This window comes from Molothrus aeneus, chromosome 1 (genome assembly GCF_037042795.1).
Source record: "Molothrus aeneus isolate 106 chromosome 1, BPBGC_Maene_1.0, whole genome shotgun sequence".
In the NCBI taxonomy this organism is placed as follows: domain Eukaryota; kingdom Metazoa; phylum Chordata; class Aves; order Passeriformes; family Icteridae; genus Molothrus; species Molothrus aeneus.
In genome coordinates, this window is record NC_089646.1 from 113,397,598 (window position 1) to 113,418,576 (window position 20,979).

The window sequence follows — 20,979 nt, forward strand, 5'->3', positions numbered from 1 at the left end:
GAAGGACCGGCTGAGGAAAGTTAAAAAGACTGAATGTACGTGGAGGCAAGGGGGATGCGAGGGCAGCAGGGTGTGGGCTCACGGCTGCCAGCACTCCAACCCTCATCTTAGCACTGCGGGGCTCTGCTGGCTGTGCCGGGCCCCCGTCTGCCCCCTCGGTGATGCTCATTTTGTGTTTCTCTCTTTCTCTCTCTCTCTCTCTTCCCGCCCCGTCCCTCCGCTCCCACACCTCCCCCGCTCGCCGCAGACTCCGAGGCCTGCCAGGGCCCTCGCCTCGCTGTCAGCTCTGCTCTCCAGCCCCTTCCTGCGGCCGCAGCTCCCTGCCCGCCGGCCTTGCCCGCGCTTCGTCTCGGCACCCCGTCGAGACGCCCCGGAGCCCCGCTTGTGTCCCGCGGGCTTGGCGGCGCTGCTGGCCGGGAGCGGGGCTCCCGCCCGCTGCCCGCTCGCCGCCCTGCTGCGGGGCCGCTGGGCTGAGCCGCCGCCGGCCCCCGCCCCGGCCCCGCCGCCGCCGCCGCCGCCCAGCCGCCTCCCCCCGGAGCGCCGGAGATGCCCGGCGTGCCACGGAGCCGCGCCGCCGCAGCCCCGCGCTGCCCCCGAGCCTCCCGGCGCCGTGAGTACCGCTCCTGGGGCCGCGTCCACCCCTTCCTCCTCCTCCTCCTCCTCCTCCTCCTCCTCCTGCTCCCCACACCAGGGAAGCCGCTGTCCGCCCACGTGCCCTCAGCCGGCAGCGGCGTGGGAGTCTCGGGGGCGCCGGGCGAGCTCCCGCGGCAAAGCCCCGGGCGCCACAGCGGAGCCCGCTGGTCCCATCTGCCACCCCCAGCGCCCCCGGGTCCGCTGGCTCCGGCGAGGCGGCTCCTGCGGCCGCCCTGCTCCGCACCCGGTGCGCGGGCGGGAAGGGAACAGCCCCGACGGCAGCCGGGTGCCCAGCTCCGGGGACCGGGAACGAGCAGAGCGTTCACGCACTGGATCAGTCTTGGTTTCACGGGAAGACAGTGTCGGTCTGCCCGGGAGCGGCGGAGGTACTGGCAAGCCGCAGTCGTCCCGTTACCCTTTATCCCGGCAGACGGCTGCCCGGGGGGTGGAGGCGGCGGATCATTATCGGTGAGAGAATCCCCTAAACGTGGCGATGTCCCTACGGGCGCCTCCGAGGACGGGCTGAGCGCCCAGCCCGGCGGCGCCCGGCACACGCCTTGCCCGGAGCCGCGCTGCCGCAGCCGTGTCACACCTGCCCCGCGGAGAGAGCCCGGCGGCGGCGAGCCCTGCGCCGCTGGAAAGCGGGAGGCGGCTAGGGGAGGGAAGACGTGTATCTTAACACGCAGTTACTTAAAATGCGAGCATGTTCCAGCGCCGGGTTGACAAGCCCGGCTCTCCTCTAAGGCATCTGTGAGCACAGAAGCGCCGGCACCGAGCCCCACGGCGGCACCGCCGCCTCTCCAAGCCCTTCCCACTCCCTCCCATCCGCGCACACACACGCACACACACACACAAACGCGCACACACACACTCCCCACTCACACGCTCTCACGCCGTTCTCTACGGCGTTTCCCCCTGCGGCGCCCGTCCCATGGCTTCCCCCGCGCCCTCCCCAGCCCGCCGCCGCCGTGCGGGCGCTGCTGTGTTTAATTCCGCTGCAAACCGGCCCTGAGCCGGAGCAGCCCCCGGTGTTCGCCGCGCCAGGGGCGACCCGGCGGCAGCCCACGCCGTCGGGCCGTGCCGTGCCGAGCCGGGGCGGGGAGCGCGGGCTGCCGGCCTCGCTCCCTGCGGCTCCAGCCACGGCGAGCGAACCCACCCGCGGCCGCACCAAGCCGAGCCCGCGGGGCCGGGCGCATGCGTGGGTCCGGCGAGCCGCCGCTCCCGGTCGCCCAGCCCGCCGGGACCGGAGGGGAAGCGTGGGAGGACGCCCGGCCGGGCCCCCCTGCCGACACCGTGAGTAGCGCTCGGTGCCGCTCGGCGGCAGCCGGGCACGGCATCCATCCCGAGCTCCGGGCAGGAGCGGGCTCGCCGCCGGCAGCCGCGACCCCCGTGCCGCAGCTGGAGCCGCCCCGGGTGCAGCGGGACGGGACGGGACGGGATCGGACAGGACGGGACGGGACGCGACGGGACGGTGGCCCCCGCAGCCGGGGCGGGACAGCGGCTGTGGCCGCCCTCCCCGGGAGGAACGGCAGGGACTCGGTGCAAAAGGCGCTTCCCCCGGTCTCCCGGAGGGTCGGGAGCTGCAAGCCGGGAGCCCCCAGCGCTCGGGCTCTCACCGCCACGTCCCTCCCCAGGAGCTCCCAGCGCAGAGCCCGGGTAACACCAGTCTGACCTGGGCCCCGGGAGCGGGGTCAGGATCCCTCCCCGGGCGGGATCGCACCCCGGGCCGCGCCACCTCCCTGGCCCCAGCGCAGGTACCACCTCGGCTCGGCCCCCGCTCAGGGCCCTTCTGCCTCGTCTCACGAAAATGAAGCAGCATCCGTGCAGCCCCCGCCCCACCGTGAAGGGGATCCCGCTCGGAGAGCGTCTGCTCTCGGAGCCCGGGGCTCCCGTGCCAAGTTAGAGAGAGAAGCAGCAACAGGCGAGTGTTTCCGTAGACACTTCCAGTGCCAGCCTGCCCCATCAAGAGAAAGAGCCCTTCCCGAGCTCTGTCATTAGGTAATGTCAGTGAGTAAGAAAAAGCAGGTAATGAAAATCGGACACAAATACAGAAAGTGAAATAAGATTATCCTTGTAGACTCCAGTAAGAACCCACAGTAATTTAATAGCGGTGTAATTTACTTTATGCAACCGTTCCATTATTTCATTTTTGCTGTTGAAAAATGTAAAATGAAAACTTTTCATATGATGCTTGTCGCTAGGATGTAATGGCAAGGAGTCTCCCTATACCTCTGTTGCACAAACAGAATGTCAGCATCGAATCCAGTGCTCTGCAGAGCTGTGGGCTGTGGAGGTAGCTACACCACTGCTCTATTACAGGACCAGAAGCAATAAACACCAGTTTGATTAAACAGAACACCGGAATCATTATCCGGTAGGAGATTCCTAGTGGTGGTTCCTGAAATTAGGAACGTCATGTTAAAATTAGGAGTGTCTCTCTAAACTCAGAGCCAACTGAGTGTAAAACTAGCACTGTGTTTTATAAAATGCTCAAAGGTGAGAGAACAATTACTTTATTTCCTCTTTATTTTTTTTATCTACTCCTCTCATCAATACTTACTTTGATATCTTTACTCTGGGCCTCAAATACTTAATCATGGAAGCATCACCTAAGGTGTTATACACTCTCTACCCCTTGCTTAGAACAGACTGACTAGTGATGTCTGAGGACTGAGCTTAAAGTACTGGGGAGGAGTTTTCAGGCTGTAGGGTGTCTGTGTCTCTTGGAGCTCAGGTCAAATGTTGATGAAGTTGAAGCATTTAAGCAACTATCAGTACTCGGTCACTTACAGAAATTCATCCCATCTCCTTGCCACTAAGAAAACTGACAAAGGAGACAGCAAGTCTTGGAAGTATTCTGGAGATCTCCTGGCATTCAGAAGTAAGAGGACTCTTAGCCAGAGGTTGATTACTCCTCACTTGCTGTTTTCAAAACTTGTCAAAGCCAGGTGAAACAAAGAAACCCAGGAAGTGTCATGGTCAAAGTGAATGTGTGCTAAGCCAAATACTGATCTTCCTTTAGCATTTAATTGACTTTGGTACTGCTCCTCCTGGCTGACGCTGCAGGCTGGCACTACAGCCGGGCTCCCCTGGCAGAGGGTTGCTATCACAGTGCCTGCGCTGCAGAGCAGCCAGATGCCAGCGTAGTACAATCCGAACTGAATCGCGACAATCGGAATCAATAGGAAACAGTGTGTGAATCACCGCTTAATGCACTCCAGGGTGAGTCATCCCGATTCAAACCAGCTTTCAGACCAGCACAATGTCAGTCAGCTTCTCACACAGTTCGATGTGAGTCAGATCTCAGCACCGAGTACAATGTGAAATGAGTCACTGACTAACACAGCGCCATGTGCCTCCAGTACCCGGTGCGAGTTGTCAGAGCTTCTGTGTGATATGAGTCACTTCATAGTACAGTAAAACGGGCTTTTTGGAGGCCATTCATAATTAAGCACAATGCAACCAAGCGCTCAGGAGGAGATAATGGGAGTGAGCAGAGTAAACTGCTGCAGAGACCAGCTTCACTGCATAGTAGAGAGGTTTGTAAAATATTAGGAGGAGTGATTTTTTAAAATGTTATTGTTTCTTAAAACAAGCTGCATAAAAATAACTAGAAGCAGGTGCTTTCTCTGACATCAGAGCCAGCAAAAGCAGGGTTGAAGCAGTGGTAAAAATCCCAGCACTGGAGAAGTCTGTGGGGTTTTTTGCTGGTTTCTCTTCTAAGAGAACTGATCAGTCAGTGTGACTGACATACATCCACTGAGGCTGACCCCAGCTGCCACAGAAGACAAGGCAAGGGATGCTGACAGCTTGTGCTGTGCAGACTAGAAGATCCTGACACTGATTTAACTTAATTGCAGTTTGCAGTGACCTAGTTTGTGAAGGACTCAGCATGGGATGAAGTTATATCCATACTTACATTCATACTACCCCACTGTCATAGCATCCACTTAATCAGCTGGACAGAAACTACAGATTGCTATTGTTGCTTTTTCTATGGAACTGGTAAAGAATTCTTTAATGTCTTTCCCTTATTACAGGAGAAACAGTGACAGTGACCCTGATAAATACATGTTAGAGTAACATTTTCCATGAAGTCTCTTGTGATAAAATCCAAACTAAAGAAATTCTTTATCTAGAGGAGATATAGGCATCTGTCTGAAAAACAAAAAAAGCCCCCACAAAAATCCCATTGAAGCCCCAAGTAACTTGGTTTCTAACAGAAAAGTCAGATTTTACTCAGAGAAAGACTTTAGTGCAGGAAGGTTTTACAGAGAGTGGCCTCCGTGGTGGCCAATTGGGCAGAACTGAATACCAAAGAAAGAGGAGCAGAAGACATCTAAGGCATTGGTAGAAAAATACCTGTGACAGGTGACGTGATCAAGGCACCATTTACCTCTTGCTGTGTGGGTGTGATACCCTTTCAGCCATTCCTTTTGAAATGGAAAGCAATGCTTTAAGCTGGATAGATGAACTTGGCTCCTCTCAGCTGCTGCTCCTCTGGAAAAATAAATTAAGTAAAACAAGCAAAGGTACTCAGTTTCTGGACATTTGACATGAAAGTGTCCCAGAGCTGTTAGTTACAGGATAACACTTTTACTTGCAGCTTTATCCACTGAAGCCTTTAACAGGCTTGGGCACAACAGTTGTGTAATAAAAAGAGGTTTATTCCATGCGTTGCCACTCTCTTTTCTGCTAACCTCTGTCTTGCAGTCACAAACTCTCATCCATTTCAGCCACCCCACTGCAATATGCCAAATCTCCAATAATACAAGGTAACTTCCAGGAGCTCTTGCTCTTAACCTACTAAGTGGGCAAGCTGACAACTATGCCTAAAGCATGTGCATATGTGTGGGCGAGTTCATTAACATACATTAGAATTCTTTTCTGACTAAAATAGCACACTGCTTAATGCAGAAAGCCTGCTTGTCACATTTGTCAATGAAAAGGAAGAAGCATGAGCATCAAGTTTCCTGTTCATATTTCAGCTGACAGTGAACTGCCACAGGCTTCAGTGGGAGTTTGTTGCAGCCCCAAATATATCTGAATTGTTAAAAAATAGATTTAGAGATTTATTTGGAGTTTGACCCCAGTTGCAAGCCTCTTATGACATTAGTAGATAAGAACAGAATCTCTTCCAACTCACTGGTTATCATCACTGGGAGGATCCAAATTCAAAGCAGCAACTGTGAGAGCTACGTAACCTCACCCAAAGCTTGCTGACACCAAGAGGTGGCTTTCATTGCTTTAGTGGAGTTCGGATCAGGCCTGAAATATTCTGAAAAGTAACTGGACTACATCTGTGCCCTCACTCCAAGTGCCTGTCAGCTAGTGATCCAGCACAGGGCTTCCCAGGCTGTGGAGTTACTGGGGAAGCTTCACACTGTGGCCATGCAAATCAGCCCCAAGAACAAGCTAAAGGCTTGCACACCTGCCTGATGGTAATGCATACAAAGAGGAAACATTAGGTCTCAGTAATTAAGTTTAAGTAATAGAATCTTTGCACTCTGAGCTGAAAAAATGTCATTATGTTTTAGCATAAAGTGGGGATAAAAGTCTAAAGTTTTGTCTACAATATTCTCTGTATTCCTGGGTTTGGGGCTTTTTTTAAATTTGGTTGAGGTTTTGTTTTGGTTTTTAAATTGACATTTGTGGCTTAGATTTTAAATATTCCTCCTCTGGGAATGCTATTTTCTTGGTAGCCCACCCTTCTGCTGAGAAATTAGCAAATACTATAAATGTTACAACTAAGCCAAATATCACCTGAGGTGTTTTTAACCAGGGAAATAATTTTCACTCCTGACCTTTACACTCCTTCATGTTTATAAGGTTACATGGAGAAATGCTTCATAATCTGAATGTCAGATAGGTATGCTTTGGAATTACGCAAAAGTTATGACAGACATTCTTATCTCACCACCTTAGCATTACTCTTAAGGCATACAGTGGTTTTGTCACTGTTGTCAAAAGTAGCATCTCTGCAGCTTGCCTAGATCCTTGGACTTTTTTTTAAATTACTTATTAGCATTCAATAATATGAGCACATACATTTTATATGATTCATAGATGCTACCTAGCAGGATAAGAAGCAAGAACATGTGCCATTAATTTTCCTCTATTTTTGTTTCATTGCTCTTTAGGGACAATTTTATAATGGACTCAATTTTTTGTTATCATTATATAGAGAAGGACATCTCTTTCCTTGGGAGATCCAGAAACTCTGCACCTAGGGATCTGCAGAGATGCTACTTTAGACTGACTTGAAACAATGAACCAAGTGGAGACAAGCTGATCACCTCAACACCTACTCCCTGTTTTCATTTAAGTATTTGAGTAATTGGCACTGTTCACGTGGAATTTGGATGGTTCTGTGGATTACTCCAGGCAGGACCCACTGCCTGGAAAAGTTTCTTTATGTTCCAGTGTGCTGATTAATATCCAGGGAGAAGGATATCCAGAAACTCCAAAGCTACAAAATCAACCCAATTCTGCACAGACTGCAGGTAGTCAGAGGAGACTTGTAAGTGACTAGTGACTACCTGTCCATAGTCAGAAGAAACTTCCTGCAGATGCAAAAATGATCATGCAGGATAGACTCATGCACACAATTTAGGGAGGTAAAAGATGTTTTGTAGCTCCAGACAATCACTAGGGATGGATTATGCATGTGCTGGAGTGGTCCCAAGGCACATGAGACAGCTAAGTGTAGGATCTGAGCAGTAATGCAGGTCCCAGAGTCTCATGTGACCCAGCCAACACCACCACTATGAGGACCTGTGCAACAGAATCCCCTCTTGCCATCTAGACACTGACACTGACTGTCCCATTCAAGGATTTGATTCCTCACAGTGACTCAATATTAGCAAAATTACTAACTATTTGTGTTATACTCAGCAATTGGCTGAAACCATACCCACTCTGAGTATAAAAAGAGCATGAGATGGTAGGGGTTGAAGTCCTTTGGTTAAAGGTGTCTTACATCATTCCATCAGTAGCCTAAAAGCATTTTTGGATTCCTCAGGAAATGTGTACAGGTTAGCAGTCCATCTCCAGTTTTCTAATCCTCTGTGTTTTCTTCTCTAACCCATTTTCAAACAAGGCACATTGCTGCTCCAGATGGTGGGGACAGAGAAGGCAGACTCCAGTCTCAAAGTGCAGAGAACACCCAGTACAGAGGGTTCTCATACAATTTTTTCATTCCCATAGCACCTTCAGAGTGGTCTGGAAATCTGATGTCCCAAAGTAACAACTGTAAAATTACATGAATAGAAGACCTTTTCACTATGAGGTCTAAAAATATCCTCTCTTTTTTGCCCCAAAGGAGCCTGAAGTCTACTGAAGGCAAAATAATAACCACCTCAACTCCCACAGATCCAAAAATCAATAAAGCAATTGCTTAAATTGTTGCTAATGTGGGCTGTGCTCTAGAGGAGCAAAGAATTTTGTTAATTCCTACAAATAACATTCACTGGATTAATTGATAAATCTACTGCCCATTCCTGCGCACAGCAAAACTCAAACCAGCAACTGCCTGGCAAGGCTCATTACACAGCTCTGGTGGTTACAGCAAGAAGCAGCAAAGTGTGATGGAAAGTTTCCATGTCCTACAGTGAAATTCTGGATATATTAGAAGCATCAGAAAGATCCTACGTACATAAAATAAAGCTCTTCTGAAGTTAGGTAAACAGTGCTGAGATGGATCACTTATTGCTTGTTCTGTGTACCTGACCAGCCTGACACGGTTTTGTCCTATGGGACTTAATACTAAGTGCACCAGAGGAGTTTCTACAACTCTGTAATAACCTGCACCACTGCTCAGCTCTCTACCTTGCCATCCTGTTACAGGGGCCCTGGATTGTATTTAGCCCAGGCCAACTCATTATTAATATGAATTAGAGATATGAATGTGTGAACATAAATTATCTCAGAAGTAAGAGTGGGTGTATTAGGCTATATAAACAGCACATGTTTGAATCCAAGTTACATTTTTCTAATCAATAATGATAGTTTACTGTCCAAAGCAGCCTGACATATTGTTAGATATATGATCCTTCCAAAAATGTTTTATATGCTATCACTCTCTAATTGAAATGTGAAAATGCTCCATTTAAAAAAGTACAGGTATCCAGAAGGAAATTAATACTTATTCATTCCATTCATGTGAATCTGCAGCTGACAGGAAGAAATCTGAATCTACAAATACATTCTACATTTCAGTGATCCTTTCACATTTCGAAATAAGAAAGGTTGGGGAGGGGCAGTTGGAAGCTATGTTATTTTTTCTGACTTTCTATTTTTGGTCATTTAGGCATTGCTTGTCAGACTAGGTCTTCAGAGTTTTAAAATGGGTTGTAGTTTCTATCTATATTGTTGTTCTTGTATTTTATTCCTCCTGCTACACAAGTGCATCTCCTGCTACCGTGTCGTGCATTTGTCTCTTGGGAGAGTGGGTGGTTCTCACAAATACAAAAACTATTAAGCTCTACAAGACAGAAATAAATTCAACATTGAAAAAACCACAGTAGCCAAAGTGTAGCAAAATGTAATGCTGCACTCTGCTAAAATAACATTCTTTCTTCTCCTGACACTTCTGTCGGGTCCATGACACCATCCATACATTCCCCCTCAAGTTAAAACAGCAGCATTTCCTAAACCTGGATGAACATTTTAGAAAGGAAAGCAACTTCTAACCCCCGAGTATTTATCTCATTAGATTTAAGTCTGATATTATAGATTAAAAAAAATACCTCAAAAGTGGTAGCAGCTAATCTTAATTCCCCTACAATTGTCATGGCCTCAAAAGAAGGTTTAGCAACCTGAAACAAACCTACACACAAAGGGATCTCGTGACACAGGAGGATGACTAGCTATGTATCCAAAAAATCAAATACAAATAAGATTAAGAAAGCCATACTAATCTTTGTACAAGCTAGCATTTCATCTCTCAAAGACATCTGTCACCTACATATGGCACAACTTTCAGCATAACAGGGAGAGCACTATTAAGTGCTGTAGAGCAAATGTGAAGCTCAGAGATAGGTCAGAAATGAATAGGGACCTCAAGGGGACTTCTCATTTCATCAACAACACTTATCTGCACACTCTGCACACTCTGCAAAGTGCAGTCTCCAAGAAGGCTTCCTACAACTGTGCAAAAAACCAACCAGTACATCCACCAAAAACTGTTTCATGCCGTCTTCAGTTGGGGGGCTCAGTGAAAACCATGTAATTATTAACATCTAGTTTTGTGTTTCCTCCTCATCTTCACAGAAGCACAGAGACAAAAGTTTTTAAAAACTGTGGCAGTCAGACTTTCAATGGAGAAATGAGCATTTCAATGGAGAAAAGAGCCTTTGTAGCAAAGGCCCTTGCCCCTTTGCTACAAAGGGAACCAGCAGGTTTGAGACATCCTCAATAGTCACCAAAGGCCAGATTTTCAGGAGAGCTCAGGTTCTCACTCAAGCATCGTGAAGCCTGTGAGTTGGCTAATCGGGTGAAAGAAAGAAAAAAGAAAGAGAGGCCCTAACTACTTCTATTCTGTACCACTATCCTTAGGATGGCCTTGAAGTCAAAACCTCAGGAAACCCTTTTCAGCTCCTAGGCTGATACACCTCTGCGCCAAGAGCTCTGGCTCTCCAAGATCCCTCACTCGTACCTTTTGTTCTCTGCATCACACTCCCCTCTCATTGCATTCCCAGGCACGTGAAGAATTCATCAGCCCTTTGCCATCCATCACAGCACTTAAATGAGTGAATCTTCCAAAGGATTCAACACCTTAGAACTTCCATGGGGGAAAATCAGTGATTTAGCTTTTCAGTTCCCCTGAGGCTGTGGCCTTCAGCATTTCTGGGTAAGACTTTTAAAGCAAACAAAAAAGGAAAACAGAGAGAGATGTTTCTTACTTGCACCGTCCTTTGTTGCTTGCAGCCCATGGGATCGGAGAGGACGGAGATTCGCAAACGGCAGATGGCTGCGACCCCGGAGAGCCCAGGTGCTGCACAGGCTCAGCTCAGCACAGGAAATCGAGGCTCCAATGCCTGCTGCTTTTGCTGGTGCTGCTGCTGCAGCTGCTCATGGTAACCCCTCTCATTTAAGCCTCTAAGGAACAGAATAGGAGGGAAGGGACACATAGCTCCTGCACAGGACAACATAAGCCAAAGAAAACAAATTGTATAATTCTGCAGATCTGGGACACAAAGAAATCGCTGTGCTCTACCACTAGACACAACCCTCTACTCCAGTGTAGAGGGTTGTGTCTAGTGGTAGAGCACAGCACTTCTTTCTCCTGCCATTGAAATAACAGATTTTAAAAGAAATATCTGTACAGTATCTCTATTTCTCTTTTTGTCAATGTTATGTAATGTCTGTTTTGTGCTAACCTCAGCACTGAGCTTCACCAAGGCTCCCACTAAAAACTGAAAGCAATGCCAGAATATGTCAGAGCTTTATTTTTAGATTTGGGCCTTGACAAGGAGTTAGGAGAAGGTGGAAGACTTTTTAGGTCAGAAAATGAATAAGCAGGTGCCCAGCACACTTCTTTTCCCCTGAAGGTAACTGGATCTGTTGTCATTAATTAGTATTGCAAACTCATGGCACCTGCAACTCATATGAAGATAATCATTGGGACCAGAAACTTTAAACACTGTGGGTATTTGCTGAAGTTGAGAAGCTAAGCAGAAAAAAATTCAGAAAAACCCCCACTACAAAAGTCCCACTCCTGTTAAGGAAGAGAATTTATCAATCAAAGCAAAAGAGGAGGAATCACTTGATTCCTAAATTAACAATGTGTTCACTTTCTTACCAGCCCCTCCAGATCCAAGTGATTTCATTCTAAATTGAAGTAAATCTTCCCATACTCAAAAGCCCTGTATCTGGTTAGGGCAAAATGTTACTTCATGGGTAAGAGTAGAACTTGCATTCAAGTAAACAAAAAGTCTTAAACAGCCATAGAGTTTAGCCAAAATTCTGACAGCAAGTAAATCCTTCTTAGAGATTCACTGTCTACCACATAAACACTTCAGAGCAAGCAAACTTGGCACTGAGGTGATGGTCACAAATAACCTTACAGCCTGGGCTAGGAATCTATTCCACTAATATTGTTTTCCACATAGCATCTTGTTCTCTTTGGAGAACACCATTAGAAGGCATAGAAGAGCAGACTGATAATTTCCTCGCTATTGGTACTCAGCTCATCAGAAGCCAAGACACACAACATTCTGCCCTCCCTAATGCAAATAGTGAATATTTTGCAAGGACAAAAGACTGCTTGGAGGTTTGGGGTTTTTTGTCAGATGCCAAGAACTCTGGCTCTGATCCTACCAAGCTTTTCAGCAGGTGCTTAAAGGTAAACCAAGGTAGAATTTAGAGAGACATTAACACTCTGCCTGTACAGGACACAGGACTAGTTTGTGACCTATTGCATGTATGTTAAATCATCCCACACAAATTCCAATGCCATTTCAACAGCTGTCCAGTGCAATTGCAAGTGGCTCAGTCCAGAGCTGCACTACACAAAAATGATTTTCAATTAAAGGAAAAAATAAGACACATTTATATACTACATCATAGTATATAAAATTTCCATTTTACCTTTTAAATTGTTGATAAAGTACTTTTTTTTGGTGATTCTACCTGATATTTTTCAGGATATTCATTTTCTGTGTATCTCACTATTCAAACCATTCAAAGAAAGCAATTTACTCAATAGGGTTTGTGAAAGTACCCAGATTTCATGATGCTTAAAATTCCTATTAGCATTTCAGAATCATCTGCGAAACCAATACAGGCTCAGAAACAGAGTAGCTTGTTTCAGCTTTAAAATAATTTCTGATTTTTTTTTGAAACAATTGTTTTCTAGTAGCAAGAAATGCAAAACAAACCGTAATTAAGCTATTTATGTTCCCCATTCATAGACCATTTCCTCAAAATAGCCTAAGCTCTTGGAACAGAAAGATTATGAATAGGAATAAAAATAACAATCTCCATGAGTCATGCTGCTGAGCTGCTGAACATCCAATATTCAGCATATTCTTAATAGTAGATTTAGAATGAACTGAAATGAGTCTCTCAGCTGGATGCTCAAAGCCTGTGTTCATTCCTACAGTCAAACCCAAACCTCCAGCCTGTTACTCTTCCAGATCCCAAGAGGATACAGTATTGCACTACTCTCTTTATTGTTTACTTGTACATTTCTAGGGAAAGAGCCTGCCTGTAAGTAATTTTCTGAAGCATGGCATGTTCTCTTAGGGAGGCTTTTGTTATTTCTTTGGTCTTTTTCCTTTTCTGTGCATTATCCCATAAGACTGTATTCCTTTCTATTGGATCTGTTGGTTCCCCTCAATCCAAAAATAGTTCTGACAAGAGTATCACTTCCTGTCTGTGTGTGAGAATACATATCACTTTACATATTCAAAAAATGCCAGAACCACTGGTAAAAAGGTAGTAAAGGCTTGAGACCCATATAACCTAACAGAAAAAAGAACTAGCATTGCTACTTACATTTTTCTCTTTTTTTTTCTTTAAAGGTAAGTTGACATAGTTGATTGGTTTGAACATATGGTTCAGATATTGCTGAAAAAAAGGGTTTGCACTATCTGCTCTCCATCTCAGCAATACAAAAGCTTTCCTATATCTTCAACACATGGACTGCTGTGGTAAAGAGAAAAGTAGGTGTCTGCAATTATGGACTAATGGTAGACAAAGACAGAGAAGGAGATGCCCAGTAAACATAAGGCTGCAAATAAGAGTTGGCCAAGAGTTTAGACTGCAAAACAGGCAGAAAAATCCACTGGTTTAACCAAAAATCTTCCTAGAGATAAATGAGATTCTTAGAGATTAAGGCAGCAAAACTTAGAACATTAGCATGAAAGAAAGGTAAGATACAAATGAAGAAATTAGTTTGGTATTTCCCTAGAAGTTATAGCAACTGTGTTGCCTTGTTTCAGCTGGAGGACCCATTTCATATAAATAACAGGCAATATAAAATATAAAAAACACTGGGACCTATTCTTCTTGACATATTTTAGGCAGCTTTACAGATTATATGATAGCATGTGTGTATGCATATGCATTTCTCACTAAGCTACCATAGCCTGGATGAACTGAATGTAGTCCCCACTCCCCAAAAAAAAAATTCCATTTTCAAATCCAGTTTCAAAGGAAAATTAATCATCTACAACTACAAAAGAAATTTTTAATAACTAGAGCTATCTTAACTAACATTTGATGAAAGAAGCAGGAGTTCACAGCTACAGGACAACAAAAACTGTCAGCGATCACTAGTGACTACAGCAAACTTTGTTTTTGTAATGCTACAAACAAGTGCTTCCATTCAGACATACTCAAAATGATATTCAGCAATGATTGATCTGCTCTTTGTGCTCCAGATCTCCCATTTTGACACATGTATTAGGAATTTGCTAAGATGCAATCAATCACCACACAATCTGGCTGTATCTACATCTGAACTCTGAAAGCGCTTACCCTTCCAAAACCACATAGAGAAGTCTTTAGTTCACTTAAATCTTGTGTCCTGCTTCTGAACTCTGGCTTTCCTTTCATGGTATCACCATTCCAAACCAGAGTGTTGGCCCTCATCACAACTGAGGAGAAAAAAAATGCAAACAAACAAATCCAAACCCACATACCTTGAAACCTAACTCACATAAAACCAGTGCATCAGGTCCAGCCTAAGTAAAAACATTGCACTGGGCATACACAGTATGAAAACAGAGAATAGATTTGGTATGTGACAAAGGGTATGCATCACATACACACTTGTGTGTGCACATATATATATAAAATTGGACCTGACAATCCTTATGAGTCCCTTCAACTTGAGATATTTTATGGAACTATGCTCCTTCTGTAGAAAATCTGTATTATAGAATACTAAACAGCTTTCAGCTACACTCAAGTTTTATACAATTGTAAAAATAAGGTCAGAATGTAACTGTGGGTAATGTGCCTATCATTAGCTTCTGTCCTTTTAGAATTTTTTCTTTTAGTAGAGAAGGAAAAGTGTCTAGTGTATGTTCAGTCATTAAAGTTGACTGAAACTTTGTTTGCTATTTTTCAGTCTTACTGTTAGAAATCAAGAAGAAGAGAGAGCAAGGAGAACATCTCATGAACTCCAAGCAGAGGGTATTCCAAACTGTGAGGAAAGGTATGGTCTTTATTAAGTGTTCTGTCAAGCTAAAGTGAAACAAACCCAACAAGCCATACTAAGTAATTGCAATAGTTTACCTGAAATGTGAAAATAACTATTATCTACTTGTCATTTACACCCAATCTGCAAGTCACCTGTTTTTTTACCTCCTAATGAACCAAAGGTCTGATCTATAATATTTTACTTCATTTATATGCAGCATGTAAGCACATCCCCACTCCCATGACAAATTAAAACCAGCATTGTAAACTGAAATTTTACCCTTTTTCCTGAAATAATTTAAAAATAATAATTTTTATAATATAATATATATAATTTTTATATAATATATATAATTTTTAAATAATTTAAAAATACACCCTGTTCCCACCCAGCAAGTATGCAATGAGCTTAACCAACAGTGCTCAGCCTAACAAAAATAATAAACCGGAGCTTAAATCCTCCCAAAAGTCAGGCAACAGTTTCTTCAGAAATGCTCAAACAGGTAAAAGCACCTGCAAAATGGTAACATACAGGTGGGTACCTTCAAAAGGTTTGAACCATTGCTTCTTTATATGTATTTTCATTCAATTTTTAACCATAATTTAACAAGGAATATTAGGGATAGAAAAAATGTCTAGCTGTTACACGGGTACTTCTTTGTTGCAATTACTCTGAGCACTAAACTGCAATTTCTGCATCAAAGCAGAGGCAATCACCTGCATCAGAGCTTTTGATAAGCACACTTTCAAAAAACATCTTATAAATGTGTTTACACGAGTTTGCACTTGGGTGGCTGCAATGAGGAATCAGAACCCCATGAACCTCACAATTTTGTTCCATTGTGATGGCAGATGCCTCCTGCCAGCTGCAAACAGCTTGAGTAACAATCATTCGTTTCTCTCCTTTTGCTCTTCTTCCTCCTTAAGCCCTGCTCCCACTCTTGAAGAAGTAAATGCCTGGGCTCAATCATTTGATAAGTTGATGCTTACTCCAGCTGGCAGAAATGCTTTTCGTGAATTTCTGCGAACAGAATTCAGCGAGGAAAACATGCTTTTCTGGATGGCCTGTGAGGAACTAAAACAAGAATCCAACAAAAGCGTCATTGAAGAAAAAGCAAGACTAATTTATGAAGATTATATTTCTATCCTCTCTCCAAAGGAGGTATATTGCTTTCCTTAATACATTCTTTGATGTTTCTTTGCACAGTTAGTTCTAACATATGTTTAAAGCTACAGCAATGCTTAGGGAGAATTTCCCCCCCGCCCTCCACATTCCACTGCCATCAAGTAGATATTTAGGGGAAGAAGGCACCACCATTGAAGTGAGATGGTCAAAGCTACTTTCACTGGTTGTAAGGAAGCTCTTCTTATGCTAAGCCTGGCATGCTGATGCGGAATTTTTAGTTTGAGGCACAGGTATATGGCTGATCACATTATCCTTGCCCAACTCAAATTTTATTTGTTGGACAAATCAGTTCCTTTTCTCGTTGCACTCGGAAGAGGGTGTATACATTTCTCCAAAAGCACAGTAACCACAAATAAAGTGTCATTTTCAAAGACAAATTTCTCACAGAGCAGCTGACAAAATATGGCATAGAACAAACACAATTACTTCCCCAAAAATTTTCAAAACTATTTTGCTGTTAGCAAATATGTCAAGTTTCAAAGGCACCTCAGTACAGTTTTAATATAATTCTGCCAAGCAGGCTAGAATTTGACCCCTTTCAACATCCTTGCAAAATTGCAATTTAATTTTTTTTTGGTGCCAACTATACTTATGTACTTATAGAAATGCTGTTTAAATCTACCCAGTCTGTTCCTGCAATACTAATATCTCTCTACAGACACATAGGACCTGCAGAAAAAAAAAAATTACATTACTGTATGTTGTATTACTGTATGTTGGAATCATTATATAGCCCTACCTGTGGTTCACATCAACTCACTCTGCTTTTTAACAATTTGATTAAGAAACAGCTTCCCAGGTTACATTGTCCACTTGCGTCATACTCTTACTCCAAGCTCAGTCTCTTTACAACAGCACCAACTCTCCAGGAAATGAACTGTCACAAAAAATTATAAATGCTCTCTACTACAGAGCAGGAAGTTGGTCTGGAAATAACCCACCGGTCTCAGTAATAATGGGATTGCAGATAGCCTTGTTCCAATAAGGTACCTCAGTGAGGACATTACCCACACTCAAGATATTACTCCACTCAAATTTTAACAGAATCATTTTTTGCAGAAGTTTATTTAGCAATTTTTACAGTCTTGTAGGACACCAGATGAAATGCTTAAAAAAGATGGCTTTTTCAACCAATGAAAGAAAAATAAGACCCCACCTGTATTATTCACTATTATTTACATGACTTTCTATTTTAATACACAGGTCAGTCTGGACTCCAGAGTAAGAGAAGTTATTAACCGAAATATGCTGGAACCCTCACAACACACCTTTGATGATGCACAGCTTCAAATTTATACCTTAATGCACAGAGACTCTTACCCACGGTTTATGAACTCTGCTATTTATAAGGACTTGCTTCAGTCCTTGTCTGAAAAATCCATTGAAGCATAGAATTTTTTTCTTAAATGTATTTATTTTAAAACAAACAGGACTCTGGGCTACAGAAATCCACAGGGAATTTAGAATTAATCAGATATTTACCTGAAAATAACTCAGGCAAGTTTTACTACAGACTGAATAATTTAAATCCGCACAAAGCTCTGACACAATCAACTAAGTACAGTTTCTGATTAAATTCAGTATTACTTTGAAAAAGGAAATGAAGAGACTGAAGAAGAAACCTTGTTCAAAAAATGCAGTATTTTTTCAAACACAGCAGACAATTCAGACACAAATTTATACCTTATGTCTGAGGTACAAATACCAACTGAGCATGAAACTACAACTGATTTTAAAGTGGAGTGTTAGAATTTTCTTGAAAATGAAACCAGTTGCCCCATCCACACTGTGACCAAAGTAAAAATATTACTGTCAATACTGTGTTACTCTAGGCACTGCCATCACACCTGGCATAGGCACACTCCACTTATTTTGGTATCTTTAATGCATACATGGTGCACTAATAGAAATTGGCATGGCAATCTCAAGTTTATGAAAGTTACTGGTTGAAATAATGCTGCTTATAAAAAGAAAACCTTTTGCTGAAGAATTGTTATTTTAGTATTAGAATCTGCTGAAAGCATTAAGTTCCCTTTGTTGATGTTCCTAAAATTAAATTATTTATTTCAGAGGAAGACAAGTCTGGGCATTCAAATTCCAAAATAAAGCACAAGAATTCTCACATATTTTTCTCTTCCCTCAGTAGGTGTTTGTAAAACCCTTCACTATTTGTTCCCAAGACGACAACAGTTTCAACCAGCTTGGGTTTGTAAATATGAAATTCTCCCATTTCCTGACAGATCTTGTAAAGTTTCCATCACAGATATATACACAATTTACTTAATAAAAGCAGGAAGATGGAACGTGTGTTCACATACAGCAACATTTCAGACTGTCCAACAGCACCAGCTCTATCCGGTTACAAACCATGTTCATTTACAGTATGCCCAAAGCATTACACTTAATTCCTGGTCATATCTCAAAATCAGTAATCACATAAAATACTAGGAAGAAAGAAAGTTGAATCCACATAAACTATCTGTAGATCTGTTACTCTAATGTCTTCTCTTTTTTTAAATCACATGATTCACTTCAATTCCACTACATTAAACTCTGGAGGTTATAGTGGATTTCCACTGAATTGTATTTTTCCCTGTGTATTTATTTAAATGACCCAAATGACATGTATAGGTTAGAAAAAGATATATGGGAAACAGACACAAAAAATACCCCCAGAAAGGGGGTACCAGACAGACAGAGCTCAGTGATGTATACTGTAGCCTTTCCAAAACCTAATCTTTGCCCAATTCCAGCACTATGGAAAATACAAAATGGGAACTTTCTCTAAAAAAAAATGAAACGGGAAGAACAAAACAGAATTTAAGAGATCAGTTTAATTGTTTCCTTAATGCACTTGGCAGGTGACATGTTGTGCCCTTACTGCATTTTGAAGCACATAATGATTTGATTTTCTCAGTACATAGCACCACAGAAGAGCTGGTGCATGGTAATTTATCAATGCTATGGGCTGGTTCAAGCCAGGCTGGATGGGCAACCTGGTCTAGTGGAGAGCGTTCCTGCCAGTGGAGATGGTACTAGATTAAGGTACCTTCCAACCCAAATCATTTATGATTCTATTACCAGTTTTCATTATCTTCTTCCAACAAAACAATATTCGACATGTCAGCACAAAAAAGTAATCCAAAAAAACTAGAGAGAGCAAAGCAAAGTGCTTTTGCCTGCTGTAGCACAGTGGTGGGTGACTAAGTTAAGAGGAAACCCTTCCATGCACCACTAAAGACACAGTTCAGTTAGTGTTGACCGCTGCTTACCCTATCAATGCTGCTTACCTCAGCTGAATTTCTATTTAACTCACCCAAAGCACTACCAATACCATTTCAGTTTATGTAAAATATTACAATGTAAGTAGTAACTTCAACAAAACAAACTAGGTATCTTCAAAAGGCAGCACTCATGGGGAGCTTGCAGTCAAACAGATGATACTGTATTTGTTTTAATCAGAGTGGGCAGGAGTGCTCTAAACCTCTAAGTTGACAAATAAAGTTTACCTAGGTCAAATTCAGCTTGTTGGAAAGATCATATGCACGAATCAAAATAAAAAACTTCAAAGCATGTCACCTCACAAAATGGAGGATTTAATTTAAGTTATCTCTCTTTCCTGCAAAGATACTTCATTAAAAGCTGGAAGACAGACTGAACAATCATAGTCCATATCAAACTATATATTCTATTATTCTGCAAGGAAATGAAGAAAAAAAGATGTAATGAAGTTATAAGGCAGAGAAAACTATACTGGTTTGGGCAGTTTTATGGTTAACACTAAATTATTAAAAAAAGAAAGTAATAATTTCTAAGCTTATTTTCCATGTGCCACAACTTCTAAGCAATGAACATTCTCTAGGCAATTTTAATTTTACTTCTGCATAACAATATTTTGACATTTGCAATGTGCATTCTTTCCTGAAATATCTTACCAAATCTTAATGCTGTGCTTTAGGCCTAAGCTTATACCCACCACCAGTAGCAGAATGCTGATCCCTAGACATCCGGAGAATATCTCCTAAAAACCCAAACAACCCACTCCCTTAAATATCTTGTTATTTTCAGGCTGGTTAATGCTGGATTTAATTGATGGCATGAAGACAAGGAGTGGGGGGAGGGGAAGATGAAAACAAAAACCCACCCACACACACCACAAATTTTTAATTACATTTCATTGCTATATACCTGCTCATAGTGCATAAACTTCTCAGGGCAAAAGAAAAGTGCACTGAAAAGGAAAAGTTTCCATAGACAAGCTGTTACATGAGTAGCAAGAGAAAATAATCATATTGACATAAGACATTATTTAATCATATAAGAAATTAGCACAGAATCAATTTATCCTAGGTTGAAAATGAGTACGGTTGGTTTGCCTTGGCATTTATTGAACTGCAGGATATCATTAAGCTGTAACAACTTTCCAGTCCACTGGCATTCTTCCTTCAATGTCTGCACATCATAAAGCAGTAACTCCCACAGAACATGCACACTGTTAAAGACTGCTCTTTTCACCAGCCTGCTAAGCACTATTAAAATTGCATGGGCTCCTTCAGCCAACATATTGTGCTTTACAGTGACCTTTAAATTCCAAAGTCATTAGCACAGTACAAATGGAGAAAAAAAATATTCTGAAGGGCTCTACCATATAAAGTTAGATTAAAATTCATCACACAAGCATCATGTACTTAAGCAGTTTTGGATTACAAAGGATATCAGAAAAAAAGATAAAGTGATGAGAAAGGCTATTATATCATAATGTTAAGTAATTTTTAAACAACTTTGCTGTTAGCAGTTTTTAAGAACATGTGTCTTCTGCTATAAAAGGTGTGAGTATTGTTTCAATGACATTATGAAAAATTTTTTATACTAAGGTTGTAACTAAATTAATCCCAAGCTCTTTGAAATGGTAAAAGAATTCAAGAGTAGTGATGATCTAGTGAAACAGAAGCTAATATACAGCTGTATAAAATTGTGCTTAAAAGAAGTAAAACTTGTCAGGTTTGTTTCTA

The 20,979-nt window shown here is 42.9% G+C and overlaps 1 protein-coding gene across 4 annotated transcripts; it reads left to right on the forward strand.

Annotated features, from left to right (window-relative positions):
* Positions 1-527: 527 nt before the first annotated feature.
* RGS20 (regulator of G protein signaling 20) lies at positions 528-20,979 on the forward strand. 4 transcript variants are annotated; one of them, XM_066563186.1, is made up of 5 exons: positions 528-610; positions 10,561-10,709; positions 14,711-14,797; positions 15,709-15,943; positions 17,171-20,979. In XM_066563186.1, the coding sequence occupies exons 2-5, from the start codon at positions 10,564-10,566 to the stop codon at positions 17,357-17,359; spliced, it is 657 nt and encodes a 218-aa protein (XP_066419283.1). In that variant the 5' UTR covers positions 528-610; positions 10,561-10,563; the 3' UTR covers positions 17,360-20,979. The 4 variants fall into 4 exon arrangements, with proteins under 4 accessions (XP_066419283.1, XP_066419292.1, XP_066419276.1 ...); XM_066563195.1 differs by lacking the exon at positions 528-610 and adding an exon at positions 957-1,101; XM_066563179.1 differs by lacking the exon at positions 528-610 and adding an exon at positions 1,374-1,926.

Coding starts and splice junctions, on each gene's coding strand:
- RGS20 (XM_066563179.1), top strand. CDS start 1,828: ATGCGTGGGTCCGGCGAGCCGCCGCTCCCGGTCGCCCAGCCCGCCGGG. Junction 1,927..10,560: donor CGGGCCCCCCTGCCGACACC/GTGAGTAGCGCT, acceptor TGTTGCTTGCAG/CCCATGGGATCGGAGAGGAC. Junction 10,710..14,710: donor TGCTGCTGCAGCTGCTCATG/GTAACCCCTCTC, acceptor GCTATTTTTCAG/TCTTACTGTTAGAAATCAAG.